The sequence below is a fragment of the Colias eurytheme genome, chromosome 30 (assembly GCF_061535395.1).
Source record: "Colias eurytheme isolate Ceu_HAF_F1 chromosome 30, ilColEury1 Martin Lab GWU primary, whole genome shotgun sequence".
NCBI lineage: Eukaryota > Metazoa > Arthropoda > Insecta > Lepidoptera > Pieridae > Colias > Colias eurytheme.
The window spans coordinates 4,455,772-4,477,420 of record NC_143009.1 but is presented as its reverse complement, the minus strand read 5'-3'; the positions used below and the strand labels follow the sequence as shown (position 1 = coordinate 4,477,420).

The following is a 21,649-nucleotide window of genomic DNA, read 5'->3' as shown; positions in this document are numbered from 1 at the left end:
TGTACTTAATATGCCAAAAATGTATTTTATGTAATTTATTGTTAGGTGTAATTTAGATGTGTAATATATGAAGGCTTTTTTGCCTAGCCACGTATTTGCAAAGTTTAACAACGAGAAACATATAAAATGAAAAAAATTACATATTTTATATAGTTGCAGCATTTTAAATATTTTTTGCATTGTTATTTGTACTAGTTGTTATTTTTCCCGCCCATCATCGTCAAAATTGACATTACTTTGACATCTGTCAGTGTCGTAATGCTAAAAACAGTAATTTGCAAGGATGTTGTTAGGTCTATGTGCTCATAACTTATAATAATTTAACAAATTATTTTCTTTATTAAATTTTATTATTTATATGACACTATTCTAAAACGTAGAGTCGTGATCAACAATTTAACACCACAATACTTTAATAAAATATTATTTATGAAGTTTAAACTTAAACGTTTGTTTGCCATAGAAATCCTATTTTTTTATAATAAAGCAATACTTAATAAACATTAGGACAATTAAGAGCCGTTTATAAAAGTTTATATCTTTTTAACCAAAAAATGATTTGTTAATTATAACTTTTTTAATGGCCTTGTACTTACCGCCATTTTTGATATGGTATAAAATAACTTAAAAATATAAACTATTAAGTAAAAAATAATAGTATTGAGTATGTACTTAATTGAAATGTCCCAATTAAATATGGTCGAATTTTGGCGGTTTTTTGTGACTATATAAATTTATATTTTACCAGTCACTCGGGCACATGAGATAAATAATATACAGTCAGGTAGGTATCATGCATTTTTTCTTGAAAATATTATCAAATCAATTAGTAGTTTAGGATTTTTTCTACTAAAAACGAACAAAAAATATGTTTTTGTTATTTGTTCTAAAAATTCTTTAATTTTTTTTAAGACAATATTCTTAACAATTTGACGATATTTTTGGGACATTTAATAATCTAGTCTATAATAATATTATGTGAAATAATTTCGAATTATATATTTTCGTACTAGCCACTAAGATATTATGTGTTAGTGTTTATATAAATATAAATCATTTTTTTTATAAATTTTGGTAGGTATAATGATTAAATTTTCACTAAATTAATTTATAGGAACCTTTCTATTTATAAGTATATTTTCAGAAGTTTTATGTTATACTAGCGGTCCGCCCCGGCTTCGTCCGTGGTACATAATTACGTTTTCTCTACATAAGAACCATCCTCGTACTTCAATGAATATAATAAAAAAAGAATTATCGAAATCGGTTCAGCCGTCCTCGAGTTATGCGCTTACCAACACATTTTGCGATTCATTTTTATATATAAGATTTATTTATTTATGACTTTAAAAATACGGGATCGGTCTTGTTAAATAAAAACACTAAAATTTTACCTGTCAGGCAAAATTTAAAGTGTTTTAAAAGTTAAAATTTAGATTTTTTAGTGCAATAAAATACTATTGATTTAGTGAAAATAAAATCATATTTTAGAAAGAAGCCAAAAATTATTCGAGTCTGCATAGATATAAAATTTTATATAATTATTATTTAGTAAATGAAGATATTACTGCAATATTTTATTAAGGTTTTTATTTACAGCAATAACTATAGAAATGTGAGTTTTTGTGCCAATTTTTTGTTACATTTTTAGTTCCTATAAAGCCAAAGTAGATTAATTTCTTATATGAGTTCAAAGAATTGTTCGTTTTAATTATTTAATTATTATTATTACATATAACAATAGTTTATTATTTGTTTATAATAACTGTATAATTGTATTTATGTTGGCATTTACTCTTTATTTCCTAACTTTTGAATCACGTTAAATATACATAATATATTAACTACTTAAAAGAAAGTCACACATATTACATACAAGTAATAGGTGTAGATATGTTACCAACACAATATTCGATCTTCAAACACGGCACACTAACGCACACACGATTAGACGTCACAGTGAGATGGCATGATACAACTATCGTGAGTGAGAAAGAGACAGTGAACTGAATAAAACTGAACAAATGGAAAGGCTAGTCTAGCACTAACAATAATTAATCTACTAGAAAGGCAGGTGCCATAGTTTCCCATAGTCCCCAGTACCAGTCCATTTAGCATCCCAATCCATAGCCCAATCATTAAATTTCCATACCCTGCAATAGTCCTACATCGGCCGCGGACTGCCCAGGGCTGTATCTCTATAGTGCAGTCATGGGCAGGCTGCGGCTGGTGTCCCACAACACATTAAAAGTCTCGAAAGGGCCTCTGCGTGTTGGATCCGTGTCCCCACGTAAGCCTTCCAAAGATCCGGGTACCGTCCTTCTGGTGGTACCCGAGTATTATGGAGAAGAGAAACATATTAATCTACTATACTACTATAATTAATCTACTGCCATTGTGTTTTTTTTTGTTATTCACAAAATGGATTATTTATAGAGTAATAACAAACTTACAAACTCATGTTTTTACTAAAAAATAATACTAAAATGCTTCAACAACTTACATGCACTGAAATATTTTTTTCTTTTTATGTAATTTAACGTGATTGTAAATGTTTTTCTTTATATCCCTATCAATTTAACAATGGTTACATTTGAAAATTTATAATTTTGTACCATTAGAATAAGGATTTGTAAATTATTATGAATAAAGGATAAATGTGGTGTAATAAAGAGTTTTATTTATTTTCCTATAAAACATTTATTATTATCTCAATCAGTAGTAAAGTATAATATAACTAAACTAGCTGTGATCCGCGGTTTCTGTTGGTCTTAGCGAGATGATATATAGCCTATAGCCTTCCTCGATGAATGGGCTATCTAACGCCGAGAGAATTTTTTCAATCGGACCCGTAATTCCCGAGATTAGCGCGTTCAAACAAACAAACAAACTCTTCAGCTTTATAATATTAGTATAGATATTACATTTGGTCCTTCGAGACGGATTATTCAAATTCAAATTATTTTATTCTTTCATTTACATTAGGTTTTAAACTAATTTGTGATTGAAACACTCCTAGTTGTAAATAAAATGCTAGTGTCAACAGATTACAAACACTGTAACAAAAATAAAACAATATGATAAAATAGTAGAATACTAGATTTCCGCCCGCGGCTTCAAAGGAAAACCCGCATAGTTCCCGTTCCCGTGGGATTTCCGGGATAAAACCTATCCTATGTGTTAATCCAAGTTACCCTCTATATGTGTGCTAAATTTCATTGTAATCGGTTCAGTAGTTTTTACGTGAAAGAGTAACAAACATCCATATATCCATACATGATACATCCATACTTACAAACTTTCGCCTTTATTAAGATTAAGATTAGGATATTTCAACAATACGACAATCGCTCTAACACTAGCCACGTAGCCCATCTTGTGATATATCACCCTACAAGACGTGGAAATGGAAATATATATATCAAATGTTTGTATATTTGATTTGTAAAAAAGCGTGTGTGCCAAGCACACGTGTCAGAATCAAAACTTCTTTGATGATTTCTAATAGCGGTCCGTCCTAGCTTCTCTCATGTCATATATAGCATTCATGCATTAAGCGTGTTATCCGGTTAAGAAGTAGCCTATCTCTGTACTAAATTTCATATAAATCCGATCAGCTGTTTTTTGCGTGATAGAGTAACAAACATCTATCCATTCTTACAAACTTTTGCGTTTATAACATTAGTACGATCTGTAGAAAACAGACGCAGTTATTAAATTATAAATTGTATGGAACTGCCAATCTGAAACAACACTTATTAAGGTAATCTTATATTTTTGCTTATCCATCCTTTCTAATTCTATACGAAATTCTACATACACTTCTATTATCTATGTCATTAATTTCAGAATACGCAATAGCCAATGTGCAATGTCAATACGACGGGAGTGATTCAGAGAGCGACACCCGCTCCGCGCGGATCACGGATCACAACTACGACACGCGGGATGAACCGCCGGCTTTTATAATACAGCAGGTGTCAACGGTGAGGGTAGTTTGTTGGTTTTGTAGTAGATGGTGGGTAGATGTGAAAATAAAATGTTTATCGAGTAAAAGCTTTAAAAGGAATTAAAACTCGTTGTAATTGTAAGTCAACTATTAAATGTAATTCACACCATTATTTTATAGAGCATTAAGCATATTATAAACCACTATTTATTTACTACTATACGGTAAAAAAGATTTTTCAAAAAAGAAAAAAAAGGTTACATATGAATCGACATGGATATAATAAAATTTACTTTTAGTCCTATCACTTTTATCATAGGGCCAGAGAAAATTTTATTTCTAAAGAAATAAAAATTTATTACATACTTACAGTCATGAATGAAAAAAGTTAAATCAATGAATTTATCTTAAATAAATAATACTGTTTAATTAATTTCTCTAAAATATTTAAAATAAATTCTAGCCGAACCCCACGCCCCCGTCCCAAGGCCCATACGTGGAGGTTCGTCCCACGATCATGACGATCGGCCCCGGGTACGTCCCGTCGGTTAATGTCATACATGTTGGGGATAGACAACAGGTAAGTAAAAAATTATATACGTATTTTAATAGTTTGAAGGTTTGAGTATATAATTATTATATTACTAGCGACCCGCCCCGGCTTCGCTCGGGTGCAATGCTGATACTAAATACACTACAGAAAAACTGTGAACGTTGTTTATAAAAACATAGCGGCCCGCTCCGGCTTCGCAGTTCGCACGGGTATAAAATAATATATAGCCGGGCGGCCGGCCGGTACCGCCGCAAACGCTACGTCCCGCAATTTTTAAATCTGTAATATCTTCGAAAATATTCACTTAAATCATACGGTGTAAAGGGCCATATAGATCTATATTAAGGTGATTGCAACGATCTGTTCCCAGCCAATATCCCGCTAGATGGCGCTGAATTCTACATTTCTAGTTTATTTGAGTTTTTGCGTAATTGGAATAGTCATCAAACCTAGGAATAGTCATGGCGGTTACTGAATATTATATTTTATTGAAATATGTTATATCATTGCCTTAAAATCCACCCAATTCGGTAAAATTATGCGTTTTAACATCTGTCATTGCATACAGGGTCGTTTACACACACAGACGTATACAAAAATGATAAAGATTTAACTCTAGATGGCGTGAATGTAAAGCGCGTCACACACGGTGAAGATACTACCTATAATATTTTATCTAATCTAGTAATATTTTATATTACAGTATCTTAAGGTATCCGGTATCAGCGTTCTGACCATCATTTTTCTTTTTTCGCTGTAGAACCGCCATCCTGTTACAAATGACCCACAAAGGAGAATGACCACGGGTGGTATCGGTAAAATTTTAGTTGTGCCACGTATTCGTTATATTGTTAATTCCTATTTGTATTTATAATGATCATATGTATCAATATTAAGTCTTAATTAAACCGGATAAATTGAAATAATAGTAAAAGTAAAAGTTTTTCTTTTGAAACATGTATGAACTTTCGCATTAGTAGGAAGTAGGATTGTTATAAAAATAAAAGTTATATTTGTTGGCGTAAACTATTTTATTGTAATTTTGGGAAATAAATAATGTCAAAATTGATTACCTACAATAAAACGCAGTTTTATTTTATTACCTACATTACACTATTGTTTTTTTTTTATCAAAACATGTATTTGAAGTAGCAAATATGATATTATGCTGATCCAAGCATTTTCACTCAAAACTAATATCACTAATGATTTGTAAAAGTAAATTATTTCAAAATACATTTCATAACCAACAAGTAAGAATAATTATTCATACAACAACAAATCAAAAACACTATTTACTATGGAAAAAAAACCAGGAAGGTGAAAAACATATTTACGATTTCGATGCACTCGACTTTTAGTAAAATAATAGGTAAAAATATTATTATGGTTTTGATCACAGACATATCTGTGGTTTTGATTTTAGCTACTAGTATCAGAAAGCTGCGTGTTCAATGCACGTCGGGGTCCCACAACTGTGGAGGAAGGAAGGTAGAATACCTCCATCGAATAAGTGAAGTTTCTCGACATACTCGATTTGCCGGCCGGCCTCAATGAAGATTGTCCGAAAGTTGTATATGTGCTCTGTAACGAAAAAATTTCGCTAGCGCGATTCAGAGTGAGGTGTCGTACAATATACCTAATGAAGTTTTTCATCTTTTTATTTTACTGCAAATACAAAATAAAAATTAAACAATGGTAATGTAAATTCTAAACAAACTACTACCAAAATACAATTAGAACAAAAATCATTTGACTTGTTTATTTCACCCAGAGGCCAGAGGCGGCTCGTGACAAAATTGTATAGGTGTTCACTTGAAATAAAACAACGAAAATACAATAGCGTTCGGGATGATTTATTACAAAAAAATGAGCACCACATTTTATAAATGTCTATAACACTAAAAATTACAAAGTACAGGCTATTTCAAAACGAATTCAATGACTAGGTATCAATAATTAGTAAATCACCGAATTTGCATTCGCGAGCGTAGGTATCCATAGTGTTTGTCACTGACGGTCACTGACCTCTATAACTTATAGTTATAGAGGTCAGTGGTGTTTGTTGTGTAAACATGTATGTATTTGAGTAGTTAGTAGCATATTATATTCTGAATTTCTGATCCATGCCTATTCACTCAAAACTAATAACACTAATGATTTGTAACAGTAAATTATTTCAATAGGTAGGTATTTGAACATTTCCCAACAAGACGTAAGAATAATTATTCGTAGGTATACAAGATACAATAACAAATCTAATACACTATTTATTATTTTATTATTTACTAGCGGTCCGCCCCGGCTTCGCCCGTGGTACATGTTTACGTTTTCTTTCCATAAGAAGTAATAGCTAGAGAGCTAGCGCAAAGCTACCTGTATGTATTTGACCAGACCTGGATTTTTGTGTGTTGATTCCCCTATACCTACTATACATGAGATGAGGAGTCACTAAGCCCAGAGTGGTGGACGGGGCGCGCGCTTAGGTAAGACAGGTGGAAATTTTTGGCGAACTTTGAAACCATTTGACCACGTCTGCCATTTTGATATTTGAAAATAGATTATTATTACTATCGGAAAATAACAATGGCAGACCATTATCACGCGGATAACATTCTGGCAGACACTTATGAAAGTGCTGAAAAAAATACAATTTTGAAAGTATTTGACCAGATCTGCCATTCATATATTTTATTTATTAGGGTCTTAAAAACTTATTTTCGAAACGGCAGACATTTTCATTGCGTACAGACTTCAGCAGACAACAAAACTTTACAGACTTCAGCAGTCAACAAGACTTAGCTTCTACATGGTCAGATGTATATATGTATTACGTTCCCTGACCTTACATCAATGATTTACTTTATTAATGTTTTTATGGTCATTTACATTTAATTTTGAAAACTATGGAATAAAATTTATAAATTTGATGATACAAAACTAAATATACATTTGTAAAGAATCTCAAATATAAAGTTGTGTTGCAAATAACAAATCATCATTTAAATATTTAGTTTATTTCTTTATTTAAGAAACAATTAACAATTACAAAACAACATAAAAAAACACGCATGCATTTATTGAAATGTTCATTCATCATCACTATCGTATGGCGTTGTGTGACTCGTCTTCATAATCCATTGAATCGGATTCTGTAAAAGTAAAACGTAAATTATATAATAAAAGAAATGAGTCATTATAAACTTACCTAGTAAGGCAATGCCTTTGATGTCGCACGATGCCGCCGCGCCGCCAGTGTAGGTACTTCTGCTGCTACATGAAAATATGCTAGGGTTGCAACAAATGGGAAATAAAACAATTGTGATTATTACTATTATGATGTAATCATTTATTCATATTATGTACATTCAAAACAATTGCTATTATTAAATCTGATGTAATTATTTTTTCATAAATATATAATTATTATTAATTACATAATATATTGCACTGTGAAATATTTACGTATCACTTTATTTTTGATGTTCTTAATTGTCTTTTATAAAATTTAAGTGACGCATTCGCATTGGGATCAACAATCCGATAAGAAAAGAATGGAGACAACATATACATAGCTTTGATTTCAATTCTACAGATACAAAATATACAATCTATCTAAAATGATACAACGGATGTTTCCTGCGTTTTCTCGTCAAAATACCGAAACAACGTAATTATTGTATAGTAGTTGGGCGTGAAAGTAAAAAAACAAATGAAAAGTGTTTTCCATATGATTATTTATTAAATTTACGCGATTAAGAATAATTTCAACGATACAATTTAGTAACCGAGAATTCAGAGGATTAAAGAAAATACCTGCCTGATCATTTTATCAAACTCTAAAAGAATTATGGTTATTTCGCATCACTCGGTTTATTAGTTTGGTAATAATTATTAAAGGTAGTTACAACCCTAGCCATTGAGTCGAACGGTAGGCAACACAATATCGACTTTGTGCGGGTACATATGGTACATTTCTTCTTGCTGTGAAGCGTAATTATTATTATTAAGATTTTTTAGGCTATTTTGAATCAGCTGTTCTAATTTAATTCTAGAAATTTATTAAAACGTGATTTTTTTAAAAGTATATTATGAGTTTATAAATACCTCAACCAATAGTTATTGTGTCCTATCCTCATTTCTTTATATCTTGGTAGTTAACTAAAGTGTTAAATTTACATAACCTCAACAACAACATTTACACTGCCACTGCACTAAAACTAAACTAACTAGCTCTCTAGCTATAAGAACCATCCTCGTACTTCAAGGGATATAATAAAAAAAGAATTATCGAAATCGGTTCAGCCGTTCTCGAGTTATGCGCTTACCAACACATTTTGCGATTCATTTTTATATATAAGACTAGCGGTCCGCCCCGGCTTCGCCCGTGGTACATGTTTACGTTTTCTCTACATAAGAACCATCCTCGTACTTCAAGGAATATAATAAAAAAAGAATTATCGAAATCGGTTCAGCCGTTCTCGAGTTATGCGCTTACCAACACATTTTGCGATTCATTTATATATATATACTAGCGGTCCGCCCCGGCTTCGCCCGTGGTACATAATATTTACGTTTTCTCTACATAAAAACCATCCTCGTACTTCAAGGAATATAATAAAAAAAGAATGATCGAAATCGGTTCAGCCGTTCTCGAGTTATGCGCTTACCAACACATTTTGCGATTCATTTTTATATATAAGAAGATAAGATTATGTGAAAATAACCAGGAAGGTGAAAAACATATTTACGAAAACATAGTAACATAATATGGCTGTCGCTACAATAATTATATTTCAATTTTATCTTTTTATACCTAGTAGAACTGGCCGACGAATAAAAAAAATCGTATTAGAATAAATACAATAAATTACGGAACAAAAAAAGGATTGTAACTGAATTAGGTATGTTTGTTTCTGGGCGCACCGTTTTCGACGACGCGACGCGCGACGTAAGCGTATAGGTATAGGTACCTACTTTGCTAAAACAAACTAATAAAATTGTGTGTCTGTCTGAAAATTCGGAAAAGCATATTTTGCAAGTTTGTAATTACTTTGATAGTTTACCGATTTATAATAATTGTAATTGTATAGGTAAACCAGAATCTGATGGCAATTAGGGAAATCAAAATTTTGAGTGTGCAACCCTAGGGAAAATGGACTGAACGATTTTGATACTGCGTATTTTTTATTTTGTCCTCAATATCATTAGTCACATTAAACAATATAATAATACTGTATTCAATAATGAGATATCCACGTAATATTACGTAGGTACTTATTACATGTATAATATACATATTACTTTTCTAAAGGTAATACATAATATTATGTATTTACACATACCTATATTTGAATATTGTATATTGTATATCATTATGGCATGTGAAAATATGGATGTAATGATAATGCAGATCAAAACTTATTTACTATATTAATTAACGATTGTTTATAATTTTTTATAAAATAAAAAAATAATAAAATAAAATCATGTTTATTTTCGTAAGTATTAACACATTATAAAATTGACTTGACAAATAGCCAAGAATGGAAACTCCTGTAATAAGTTTTCATAAAATTATATTTTAATCAACAAACAACATTATTAATTTAAAGTATCAAAACGGATAAGTCCAACTTAGCAATAAAATCTTTCACGCGCTTTAAAATTGAAAATTGTGATGTGTTTGACCCTTCTTCATCGAATGTTTTTCTATACACATTGTAAACAACACCTCTTGCTTGTGATCGCAGCGGTTTTATCGACATTTCGAAGATTTTGAAGACAAAATCCTAAAAATTAATCATCAACACAATAATTTGACAACCAATGTGATAGTTGTCAAATAAAGTTGCCACATGAAAATCTTTTATTTTTAAAATATAAATTTGCCATCAGATTCTGGTAGACCTATAATTGTATAATATATAATTTGCAATGTGGTGAAATTTCATAAAAATCACGGGCCAATTTTTTGTTTTGAATCCCACCGAAAATATAATTGCGTTATTAGAATAATTAATTACTATACCTACCCACGATCAATTATTACAATATAGTCTCAAATGCATACTAGAGAAATATTGCAATTTGATTCAATTAAAATGCATAGCATACAAAAATAAATTCACAACACAAGAAATTCCGCGCGCAAATCATAGCGCGTGTCAATGAAATCAAGAATGTTTTATATCAAGCCGACGCGGACGACGACGCGACGCCGAACAAAAGTACCTACGACGGACGACCACGCTTCGAGTTGCCAAACAACATGAGTAATAAATTGTTTACAAAAAAAACAAGTTTTCCATTTTTCTGTATGAGTAGACAGAACTTCAAAACGCCACCTGCTACGGTTTATATTATGAACGATTGTTATAAAAATAAAAGTTATATTTGTTGGTGTAAACTATTTTATTGATCAATAATTTTGGAATTTAAAATTGTCAACATTGATTACAATAAAACGCAGTTTTATTTTATTACACTATTGTTTTTTTTATCAAAACATGTATTTGAAGTACCATATAATATTATGCTGATCCAAGCATTTTCACTCAAAACTAATATCACTAATGATTTGTAAAAGTAAATTATTTCAATATACATTTCATAACCAACATGTAAGAATAATTATTATTATTCCTACCTACAACAACAAACCTAAAACACTATTTACTATGGGAAAATAACCAGGAAGGTGAAAAACATATTATTATTTACGATTTCGACGCACTCGACTTTTAGTAAAATATAGTAGGGAAACATAATATTATGGTTTTGATTTTTGCTACTAGTATAAGAAAACTGCGTGTTCAAACTACTTGTTTGTCTGTCTGAAAATTCGGAAGTACTTTGGTAGTTTACCGATTTATAATAATATTGTATATATCGTTGTTTAAAAAATATTCAAACACAATAAAATATGATATATGTACTGATTTATCACTGGTTTCAGTGATGAACTGATGAGTCAATTATAGCCACTATACTTTCGTCATACGTGTGTATGATTGATGTGATTTGCAACGTGGTGATATTTCAGAAAAATCACGGGTCAAATTGTCCCACCGAAAATATAACTGCGTTATAAGAATAACTATACCTACGATAAATTATACATAATACAATATAGTCTCAAATGCATACTAGTGAAATATTTTATTTGAATCAATAAAATAAAAAAAAAAAAAAATAATAATAATAATAATACAAAAATAAATTCACAACACAAGAAAATCCGCGCGCAAATCATAGCGCGTGACAATGAAATCAAGAACTTTCGAGCCGACGCGACGCGGACGACGAAGGAGCCTAACAAACGTACCTACAATCATAGGCGGCTCGTGACAAAATTGTATGGCCGTGTTCACTTGAAATAAAACAACGAAAATAGGTACCTACAATAGCGTTAGCAGTACAAAAAAAATGAGCACCACATTATAAATGTCTATTTATACACTAAAAATTATAGAGTATTTCAAAACGAATTCAATTATTATTTAGCAATAATTAGAAAATCCCCGAATTTGCATTCGTGATCGTATTCATAGTGTTTGTCTACACTAATATTATAAAGAGGAAAACTTTGTTTGTTTGTTTGATTGTAATGAATAGGCTCATAAACTACTGGACATTTTACCAATGTTTGCAAGTTTGTGATTACTTTGATAGTTTACCGATTTATAATAATTGTATACTTATATCATTGTTTAAAAATATTCAAACACAATATGATATAGGTACTGATTTATCACTGGTTTCAGTGATGAACTGATGAGTCAATGTTAGCCACAATACTAATCACTTTCGTCATACATGTGTACGAACTATGATTGATGTGATTTGCAATGTGGTGAAATTTCATAAAAATCACGGGCCAATTTTTTGTTTTGAATCCCACCGAAAATACATATATATTACTAATTGCGTTATTAGAATAATTAATTACTATACCCACGATCAATTATTACAATTTACAATATAGTCTCAAATGCATACTAGAGAAACATTGCAATTTGAATCAATTAAAATGCATAGCATACAAAAATAAATTCACAACACAAGAAATTCCGCGCGCAAATCATAGCGCGTGTCAATGAAATCAAGAATGTAATTTTATATCAAGCCGACGAGCGACGACGCCGAACTAAAGTACCTACAGTACCATTTACCTTCAGTGTACAATACAGTTTACAGACCTACGACGGACGAACAATAATGAGTAATAAATAAAAAAAAACAGTTTCTAAGGTCATTAGTTTTATTTTATTTTATTGTTATTTTCTTTGAACGATTGGAAATGAAATTACTCAATTTTTACACAGAACTTTGATTTATTAGAATTATGCTCATTATGCATAAGATAACGAACGCGAATGCACGACATCTAGCGCGTCAATGTCTAAACATCGCCTTTCGTTTAGACATTGACGCGCTAGATCTGTAATAAGTATATAGTCTATGCGCTAGATGTCGTGCTTTATGTCGTGTTTCGCTTGGCAAAAGTCACGCACACTACTGTAGAAGTGTCAAATTTTTCCGGTATTTTACTGTTGTTTTTCTAAGTAAATATTGTAAATTATTGATTAAAAAGGTCGAACGCGCACACATTTCATTATAGAGAAGTGATAAAATGATTAGTTTTAAAGAAATAGTGTCTGTGTTAAGTGTTTAGAGGTAATCAAAAATGTATGGAGGGACGGTCGGAACATCAACCTTAAATGAACAATGTATTCAAGGTATTTTATTGGTTAAGTTAAAATCGCATCGAAAATTAGCCATTATTTGTCGTAAAAAGTAAATGACAACAAAAAGTTTTTGTGGGTTATCCATAAGAGATAGACATATACCATCGTGGACTTTTCTGTACACCTTTTCAATGTGTAAAATACTTAGTACATTATTTTGATAAAACTCGTAGGGTTCAGCCTGCGTTTGCAATGTAAGCGGAAAAAATGTAATTTTTTACGACATCACATTAGAAACCTCAAAAATAACAGTACTTCGCCACTATTTAATGGATGTTATTATACATATAAACCTTCCTCTTGAATCACTCTATCTATTAAAAAAAACCGCATCAAAATCCGTTGCGTAGTTTCAAAGATTTAAGCGTACAAAGGGACATAGGGACATAGGGACATAGGGACAGGGAAAGCCACTTTGTTTTATACTATGTAGTGATCTGTGGCTTGAGGAAAAAATATTTTCCTTAGGCCGCGTTTCCATCTGCAAGAAAACTTCCGCGAGAAATGTCCGACAGTCTGTCTGACAGCAACCTGCAAGTCTACTTGCAGGTGGAAACGCGGAATTAGACTTGCAAGCTACTGTCAGACAGACTGTCGGACATTACTTGCGGAAGTTTTCTTGCAGATGGACAGGCGGTCTTATTCTTTGAAAATTTTCCGTTACACGCGTACTTATTTGAAAATTACAATAATTTATGCTAGTACATTTAAAAAATATAATTTAAATTTTGAACGTGGAGTCAAATGTAATTGAACAAGCAAGTCACGAATTCATGAATAACGAAAATAACATGTAATGAACAGAAATAACGGAAATTAAATGAAATGAAGAGTGGAGAGTGAACAGCCCCCCTAGTCAAGTGGCTTTCTGTTAGCGTAGCGTTCAATAGAATAGACTACGAATGTATGAGATTGACGGAACCTGTAGATACGTTTATCTATAGCCTACGTCAATCTCATACATTCGTAGTCTATTCTATTGAACGCTACGCTAACAGAAAGCCACTTGACTAGGGGGGCAGGTACATTTTAGGGAAGCGCGCTCCATCTTAGGCAGCTTACCATCAGGCGAGATTGTGGCCAAGCGCTCCCCTATTGTACAATAAAAAAAATTAAAAATGAAATGAAAATAATTTATTTGTCAGAATTGTGTTACAAAGTAACTAACACAACATTTATTTCACGTTCGCACAATTCGCCAACAAACTGGTATACGTTTATTTCATTTGAACACATTTTAAACAATATTAAAGTATTTTAAAGGGAATTAATATGTAATGACCAGAAATAACGAAAATAATTAACAGGAATAACCTAAACAAATAAATGATTTTAAATATAAAAATAATTAATCAACAGGTGAACCAAAATCAGCCAGAATACAATATAAACAAGCGAATCCGACGGAGCGAGGTTGTATTACGGCAAGCGGCTGACTGTGTGAGCAGGGGACTGACTTTCCAAACTGTGTCCGAGCAGTTTAATATACCTATATCTACTATACGGTATGTTTAATGTTTATATTTTGATGAAAAAAAATTGTTCTTCAAAAAAAGACCATTTGTATCGAGAACGATTACAGAAGTGAAACTTCTTTGACAAGATAGCAAAATCATCGTCTTACTCCATGACGTGACAGTATTGCCATCGCGACCTTGAAATTTTACGAGGAAAAAATTCTAAAAGAGAAAAAGTCATGACCAATCTAATGAGCCTCTCGTTTTATTATTATATAGGTACATATTTACATTTTCTTTTTCTACATCTACAATATATTATGACGTCTGAATTAATAATTAATTTTAATTAATCGTTACACTTTTCGTTTTATTATGCGCCACATACGAATTTTGCCATGTGACCCAAGCACTACAAGTATTAAGTTGACTGAGCTAAAATACCAAATAATAATAATAAACTAACAACACAATAATTCAAGATTTATTTACGACATGATCCAAATTTATTATTTATTATAATATTTCAGTTTCTTCATGGCGCGCAAGGGCATCTTACCGCGCCGACGTAGAGGCCGCAGTACGCAAGTTGGTAATTTCTACTTATCTATTAACAATATTGAATTATATTGAAAATAATTAATGTCATGCATTGATATACTAATCAATCCTATTGCTTACATTTCGGCTATTAATATAATTAGGTAATCTATACATATAATAAATCTGTAGAAGGGTCAATTCTGTACATTGAAAATATTGAAAAAATAAATAGCAGGGGGTGTTACTGGATCGATACCAAACCCAAATATGTGATTAAAAAAATTTTTGTCTGTCTGTCTGTCTGTCTGTCTGTCTGTCTGTATGTGAAGACATCACGTGAAAACTAACGGTTCGATTTCGATGAAACTTGGTATAATTATACCTTATTATCCTGGGCGTAAAATAGGATACTTTTTATCCTGGAAAAATACGTAGAAAAAAAATAATCTTAATTTATCAGTTTTATCCATAGACGTTGTTCTGTAGAACCGCGAACACACGTTGGGTATTATTATAGGCCTAGCCGTATTTGGGTCCAATAGATATTTATAAGATGTCATTGTCAGAGTTACTCAAAATGGAGAAATAAACCATCCACGCGAAGACCGACATCCGCGCGGACGGAGTCGCGGGCGGAAGCTAGTTAGAAATATGTTCAGTTAATAATTTACGGACCGCCTCCTTGTTAAAGTGGTTGACGCGTGAGCGTAGAATCGAGGGGTCCTGGGTTCGATTCCCGGTGTAGACGAAGAAAAAAAAATGTCTCGGTCTGTTAGGATACAGAAGGCTGATCACCTACTTGTCCCTAAAGAAAATCGATCAGTGAAACAGATGTATGAATAATGCATCTGCCCCTTACCCCACTACGGAGACACGGGACTTCACTTTTTAACTATTTACGTAAAATTGACTTATTTTGAGAATTTTAATAGATACCATTAAAAACACGTGATCTAAACACGACTAATATCACCTAAGTTGGCATTTAAAAGAACTTAACATAAATAATATACTTACTAGGTTTCAGTCAGGGGTTTCGTAACATAGTCAAAGAATAACCTACATATTTCCCGTCCAGGGGGATTTCTGCATAAATCCTATCGTATGTCTTTTCTCAAATATCAAATTTTATTTGTAACAAATTTCAGTGTTTAGGCGTTTTTCAGACAAACAGACAGAGTTGCTTTCGCATTTATAATATTAAGTAGAGAAGGAGAATTTTATTCTATAACTAGCTGTGCCCGCGACTTCGTCCGCGTGGAATAGTGACTGCATAGTAGTTACTACTTAACTTTTATTGAATAAACACGTATTACCATAAATAATTAAAAAAACTTTTAGTAAAATTTATTACTAAACTGAGCTAAAAAGATAAATGCCTAACTAATTAATTTTCTACGTAAAATTTATTTTAAATTATGTCATATTATTTTTTAGGCACCAGGAGGGAAAGGAGCAAATTTATTTTCCTTCCTTCCTTGTATGGATGTTTTTGACAATATATTGTGCAGCAAATGAGTGCCGAGACAAACGTCAAAACGCAAAGGAATAGAATCCGCTATCGATACTAATTGACATAAGCGTAGTGATGATGTTTTACTAAAGATTTGTTCACCCTACCAACGACGACGACGATCACGAACAAAATTTTCATCCAGTCGCAATTTAATAAAATTGTGCAAAACACATCATACGCATAAGCGTATTGTCATAAGACAATTAGTATCGTAGCGGATTCCTTCTATTCCTTTGCGTTTTGACGTTTGTCTCAGCGCTCATCTTTCCTATCTCGCGCCTGTAGTAACTAAACCGTTTAGACTGTGCAATAAAAATTAAATTAAAAAAAACCCCAACGCAACGAAGAAAAGTGCGTAGAAAAAGGAATAAATAATTTCACAAACTTCCCGAAGATCTTTAAAAATAAATACCATTTTAAATATTTATAAAAATAAAAAAAACAAAGTCGTCGGGGCTGCCATACCATCATTATCATATTATCATAATTTTGAAGATCGTCGGGAAGTTTGTAAAATTATTTATTCCTTTTCCTTCATTGCATTTGGTTTTTTTTTATTTTTAAACTTCGGTTTCTTGTTTTCATGTAATATTTTCAAGTGAGCGAGACCTACCTTTACCTCCATAATAGGTACATTCATCATATTGATATCTATAAGTTTGTTGCTCCTTGACATCTTTTAAGTTGGGCCGTAACCGTGCACAAATTGTAATGGACCACAGTGGCAAAAGAAGTGGTATATTTAAGAAAAAAATTGCCAAGCGCCGCGCCAGGCCTTTGAGTAGAATTCAAAATTTCCAGGGTGTGGTTATCCTCTCGCTCCCATATCCCCCTCTTCTTTCACAGACTCAACCTTTCCATCCCTAGTAAATGGCAGAACCGATTTTGATGTAAACCATATTATCTAATTGTACCTATATGTACACGACATATTATCCTGTCGTTTGATGCTCCATTTGGTTTATTTACCTAACCACTGTCACCCCTAAAGTGTAATAAACGGATGAACCGATTTCGATAAAACATTACTAATTGTAATTCACACGTTGCTCTTTCATATTTTGATATGCCGCTTAAGATATTATTGGACCTCATTCGATTATTGTTCATTCCCACTTTTACTGCTGTAATCTGTGCTGTAATCTAATAAATGGAAAAACCGATTTGGATAAAAATAGAACTATAACTGTACTTCACCCGTTATGCACTTTCATTTGATATGTCACTTAGGTATAGGTACTTGACAACAATCGTTTCTTTCATTCCAACTTTTACCCATATATAGGTATAGTAAATGGATGAACCGATTTTGATTAAATATGTCCAATTATACTTTACACGTCATGCACTTTCATTTCATATGTCACTTGAGTTGAGTCAAAAATCATTTTTTTATTACCTAAAACTTTTATATCGTATATCAAATAAATGGATGAACCGATTTTGATAAAATATGACTTATTGTTACTGATAGGTCGTTCACTTTCATTTAATATATCACTAAAGTATATTCGATAACTTTAGTTATTTTCATTCCTACTTTTACCTCTATATGTATACTTAGGTATAATAAATGGATTAACCTATTTTGATATAGTTTATCTAAGAACCAGCGTCGGAAAATATGCTGCCTAACAAAAAAAACCGCATCTAATTACCTGCTAGCGAGCTACGGTGGCACAAACAGATACACACACAGACACATATTACACATAGCGGTCAAACACTTATCACCCATCTTTTTGCGTCGGGGGTTAAAAATATTATAATACGACATAATTTAAAGGACATTTTATGTATAAAATTTACCTAAAAATAAGCATAATTTTAATTTGACCTCTCCCCCCCTACTACCTCAGCTTACCCCCCCCACCCCCACCCCACCCTTGGGGACTTTCGATATGATCACCTGGACACTTTATAGAAATAACTGTAGCGTATAACAGATAACTTACGTTTTAACGTACACTGTATAATAGTGTACCATAGAATGCCTTAGCAATTAATGTTCTCCGTGAATACTTAAATGGTCATAACTTTTTTATTTATAAACCGATTGACATGAAATAAACACTAAATGTTAAATGAAGATTACCACAATATATTAATGAAAACCGCATTTAAATCGGATAAGCCGTTTCTGAGATTAGCGTGTTCAAACATACAGACAAACAGACAAACGGACAAACGGACAAACAGACAAACAGACAAAAAAATTTTTAACGACAGTTTTGGGTTTGGGATCGATTTAGTAATAGCCCCTGCTAATTTTTTTTTACATATTTTCATTGTACAGACACCACTTTTCTAGAATTTTATTATATGTATTGATGATGATGTATAACTAGTGAACAATAATAACTTATAATATTATTTACAGGCGAATAGACAATCAAGCAGTCCAGAACCACCGTTTCACATGCAACACTTTAAATTACCAGACATGGTGGCTCTCAGAGCGGACGACGATCCGCCACAAACGTAACTTTTGTTATAATAACGGGAATATTTGTAACAGAAACTATTATATTGCAACTGTTACGGAATTGTAATAACGGTAACAACTTTTGTAACAATAAGGAAACATAACTTTTGTTACAATAACGTAAATATTTGTAACGGAAATTGTATTATATTGCAATTGTTACAGAATTGTAATAACGGTAACAACTTATATAACAATAAGGAAACATGACTTTTGTTACAATAACATAAATATTTGTAATGGAAATTGTATTATATTGCAATTGTTACAGAATTGTAATAACGGTAACATATATTTTGTAACAATAACATGTAATAACGGAAACATAGTGAAATAAGTGTACACGTGCATTTAGATAACGGAATGTTTTTGGGAATAACGGAAATATTATGTGGTGTAACGGAAATTGCAATATAAGAAATAACGTTATGTATCTGAAATAACAGTGATAACTGATATTGTAATTGTTACGGAATAATAACGGAAACTTTGTGTATATGCATTTAGAAAATAACGGTATGTTTTTGGGAATAACGAAAATATAATAATGTGGGGTAACGGAAATTGCAATATAAGAAATAACGTTATATATCGGAAATAAGAGTGATAACTGATATTGTAATTGTTACGGAATAATAACGGAAACTTTGTGTATATGAATTTAGAAAATAACGGTATGTTTTTGGGAATAACGGAAATTTAATAATGTGGGGTAACGGAAAGTGCAATTTGTTGTAATAAAAGAGAAATTGTAGGAAATGTAACAAAACGAGCCAGATGTAACAAAACGTGTCAGAAGTGAAACTTCTTTGGCAAGATACCAAAATCGTCGCCTTACTCCATGACGTGAATGTATTGCCATGAAATGCTTGAAATTTTACTCTCAACGCGCCCAAAGAAGTTTCACTTCAAAAATTATTGAATTTTGAATGTAATAGGTAATGGTATGAAGGAAATAATAACTGAAATATATGTGTATCGCAGTATTTAGAAATGAAATAAAGTGATCTATTTATGTGAATTAGTCAGTGTCGTGGAATAGTTGTATATTGTGTGCTGCTGAACGATTTGTTGCGCAACTTGTTGACGAGAATACAAATTAATTCAAAAACAATTATACCTATATACAAACAGATAAAAACATAATGGGTCTTCTTCACAATGGGCAGCGTTGGGCGAGTAGAGGCAATCACGCTAGTGTAGAGGGCCTAAATGTCTATGATCGGCCGTCATTTTAGATGTTTCATAATCGCCGTAATGGCGGCAAATATGGACGATCATTTGTTGGCCCAACTCTGCCCATTGTGAAGAGGGAACATTACATAATACATTTTAGAAATACAATAGACTGAAAAATATATTTATAATATTTATTAATTATATTTCATACAAGAGGTTCTAAGTTTTCTTTCTTTATATAAGTATAAAAAAATTAAAATGTATATGACTTGTTGCGCAACTAAATCTTAGTTTTATAAAATATATAGATACTTGTACTAGCGTTAATAGATATTATGTGCCTATTATATGATAATAATTACAAATTCGATGTAAATAATGCTAAGAATCCGTGAAAATATTTTTTTTAAGGTAAAAAGCTGGGAAAATTGCTTTTATTTTGAAAAAGCAGTAAACATAACTATTTGTAGTGTGACAAGATTATTATTATCATTTTCTAGTGTGGCAAGATTTTTTTGTATTATTTTTTTGACAATATGTTTTTTTAATTTGATATTTTTGGTTTATGGCATTCAAATGCTTTATAAATATATAAATTTATAAAGAATAGAAAAAATTCGATCACGAATGACGAATATGTTTTTTTTTTTACTTACTTACTATCATATAATTTTATGATATTAATACAAACTACTAATCATACATAGCCTTATTGTTTTTGAATCTGACTTTAAAATAATATAAAATATATATCTGAATATATTTTTACGCAAAATAAACAATTTTAGTATGTTGTTCACCTAATCATGTTTTATCTCGCTCACACTTACTGTATTTCAAAAAGAAAGAGTGAAACAAAATATTAATTATACAAGTAAAGACAATGACGTATATTTTGTGTCATATGAAACATTTAAAGTATTGAATCTCAAATTATTTTTAAGGTAAAATGTATTCGCTTGCAATATAATTATTTTTAAGTAGTCGGAGGTCGCAGGTTCGATTTCTGCTGGTAATAAGATGACTAGATGTATGTTTCATTTATAAATAAGTTTAGTTTTTGATACTAGATCAAAAATCTCGTTTTTTATATTAACTTTAAGTAATATCTGCATTTTTTCTTATTAATTTGCTCTTGAATTTGTGTTTTACACTTACACCTTTGTTTTAAACTTTGAAAAAAAAAATGTAATACTTCATTCATTAATGGAATGATC

At 31.5% G+C, this 21,649-nt stretch overlaps 1 protein-coding gene across 1 annotated transcript; it reads left to right on the top strand.

Moving 5' to 3' along the window:
- The first annotated feature begins 1,893 nt into the window (after nucleotides 1–1,893).
- On the top strand, nucleotides 1,894–21,649 carry LOC149895806 (uncharacterized). The gene is made up of 6 exons (XM_090118462.1): nucleotides 1,894–1,987; nucleotides 3,850–3,986; nucleotides 4,413–4,529; nucleotides 14,612–14,757; nucleotides 15,240–15,297; nucleotides 19,149–21,649. The coding sequence occupies exons 1-6, from the start codon at nucleotides 1,894–1,896 to the stop codon at nucleotides 19,251–19,253; spliced, it is 657 nt and encodes a 218-aa protein (XP_089974588.1). The 3' UTR covers nucleotides 19,254–21,649.

Bases quoted from the DNA above. Each gene is read 5' to 3' on its own strand.
- LOC149895806 (XM_090118462.1), top strand. From the start codon at position 1,894: ATGTTACCAACACAATATTCGATCTTCAAACACGGCACACTAACGCAC. The intron at 3,987-4,412 runs GTGAGGGTAGTT...AATAAATTCTAG, and splicing joins TAATACAGCAGGTGTCAACG to CCGAACCCCACGCCCCCGTC. The intron at 14,758-15,239 runs GTATGTTTAATG...ATAATATTTCAG, and splicing joins ATACCTATATCTACTATACG to TTTCTTCATGGCGCGCAAGG.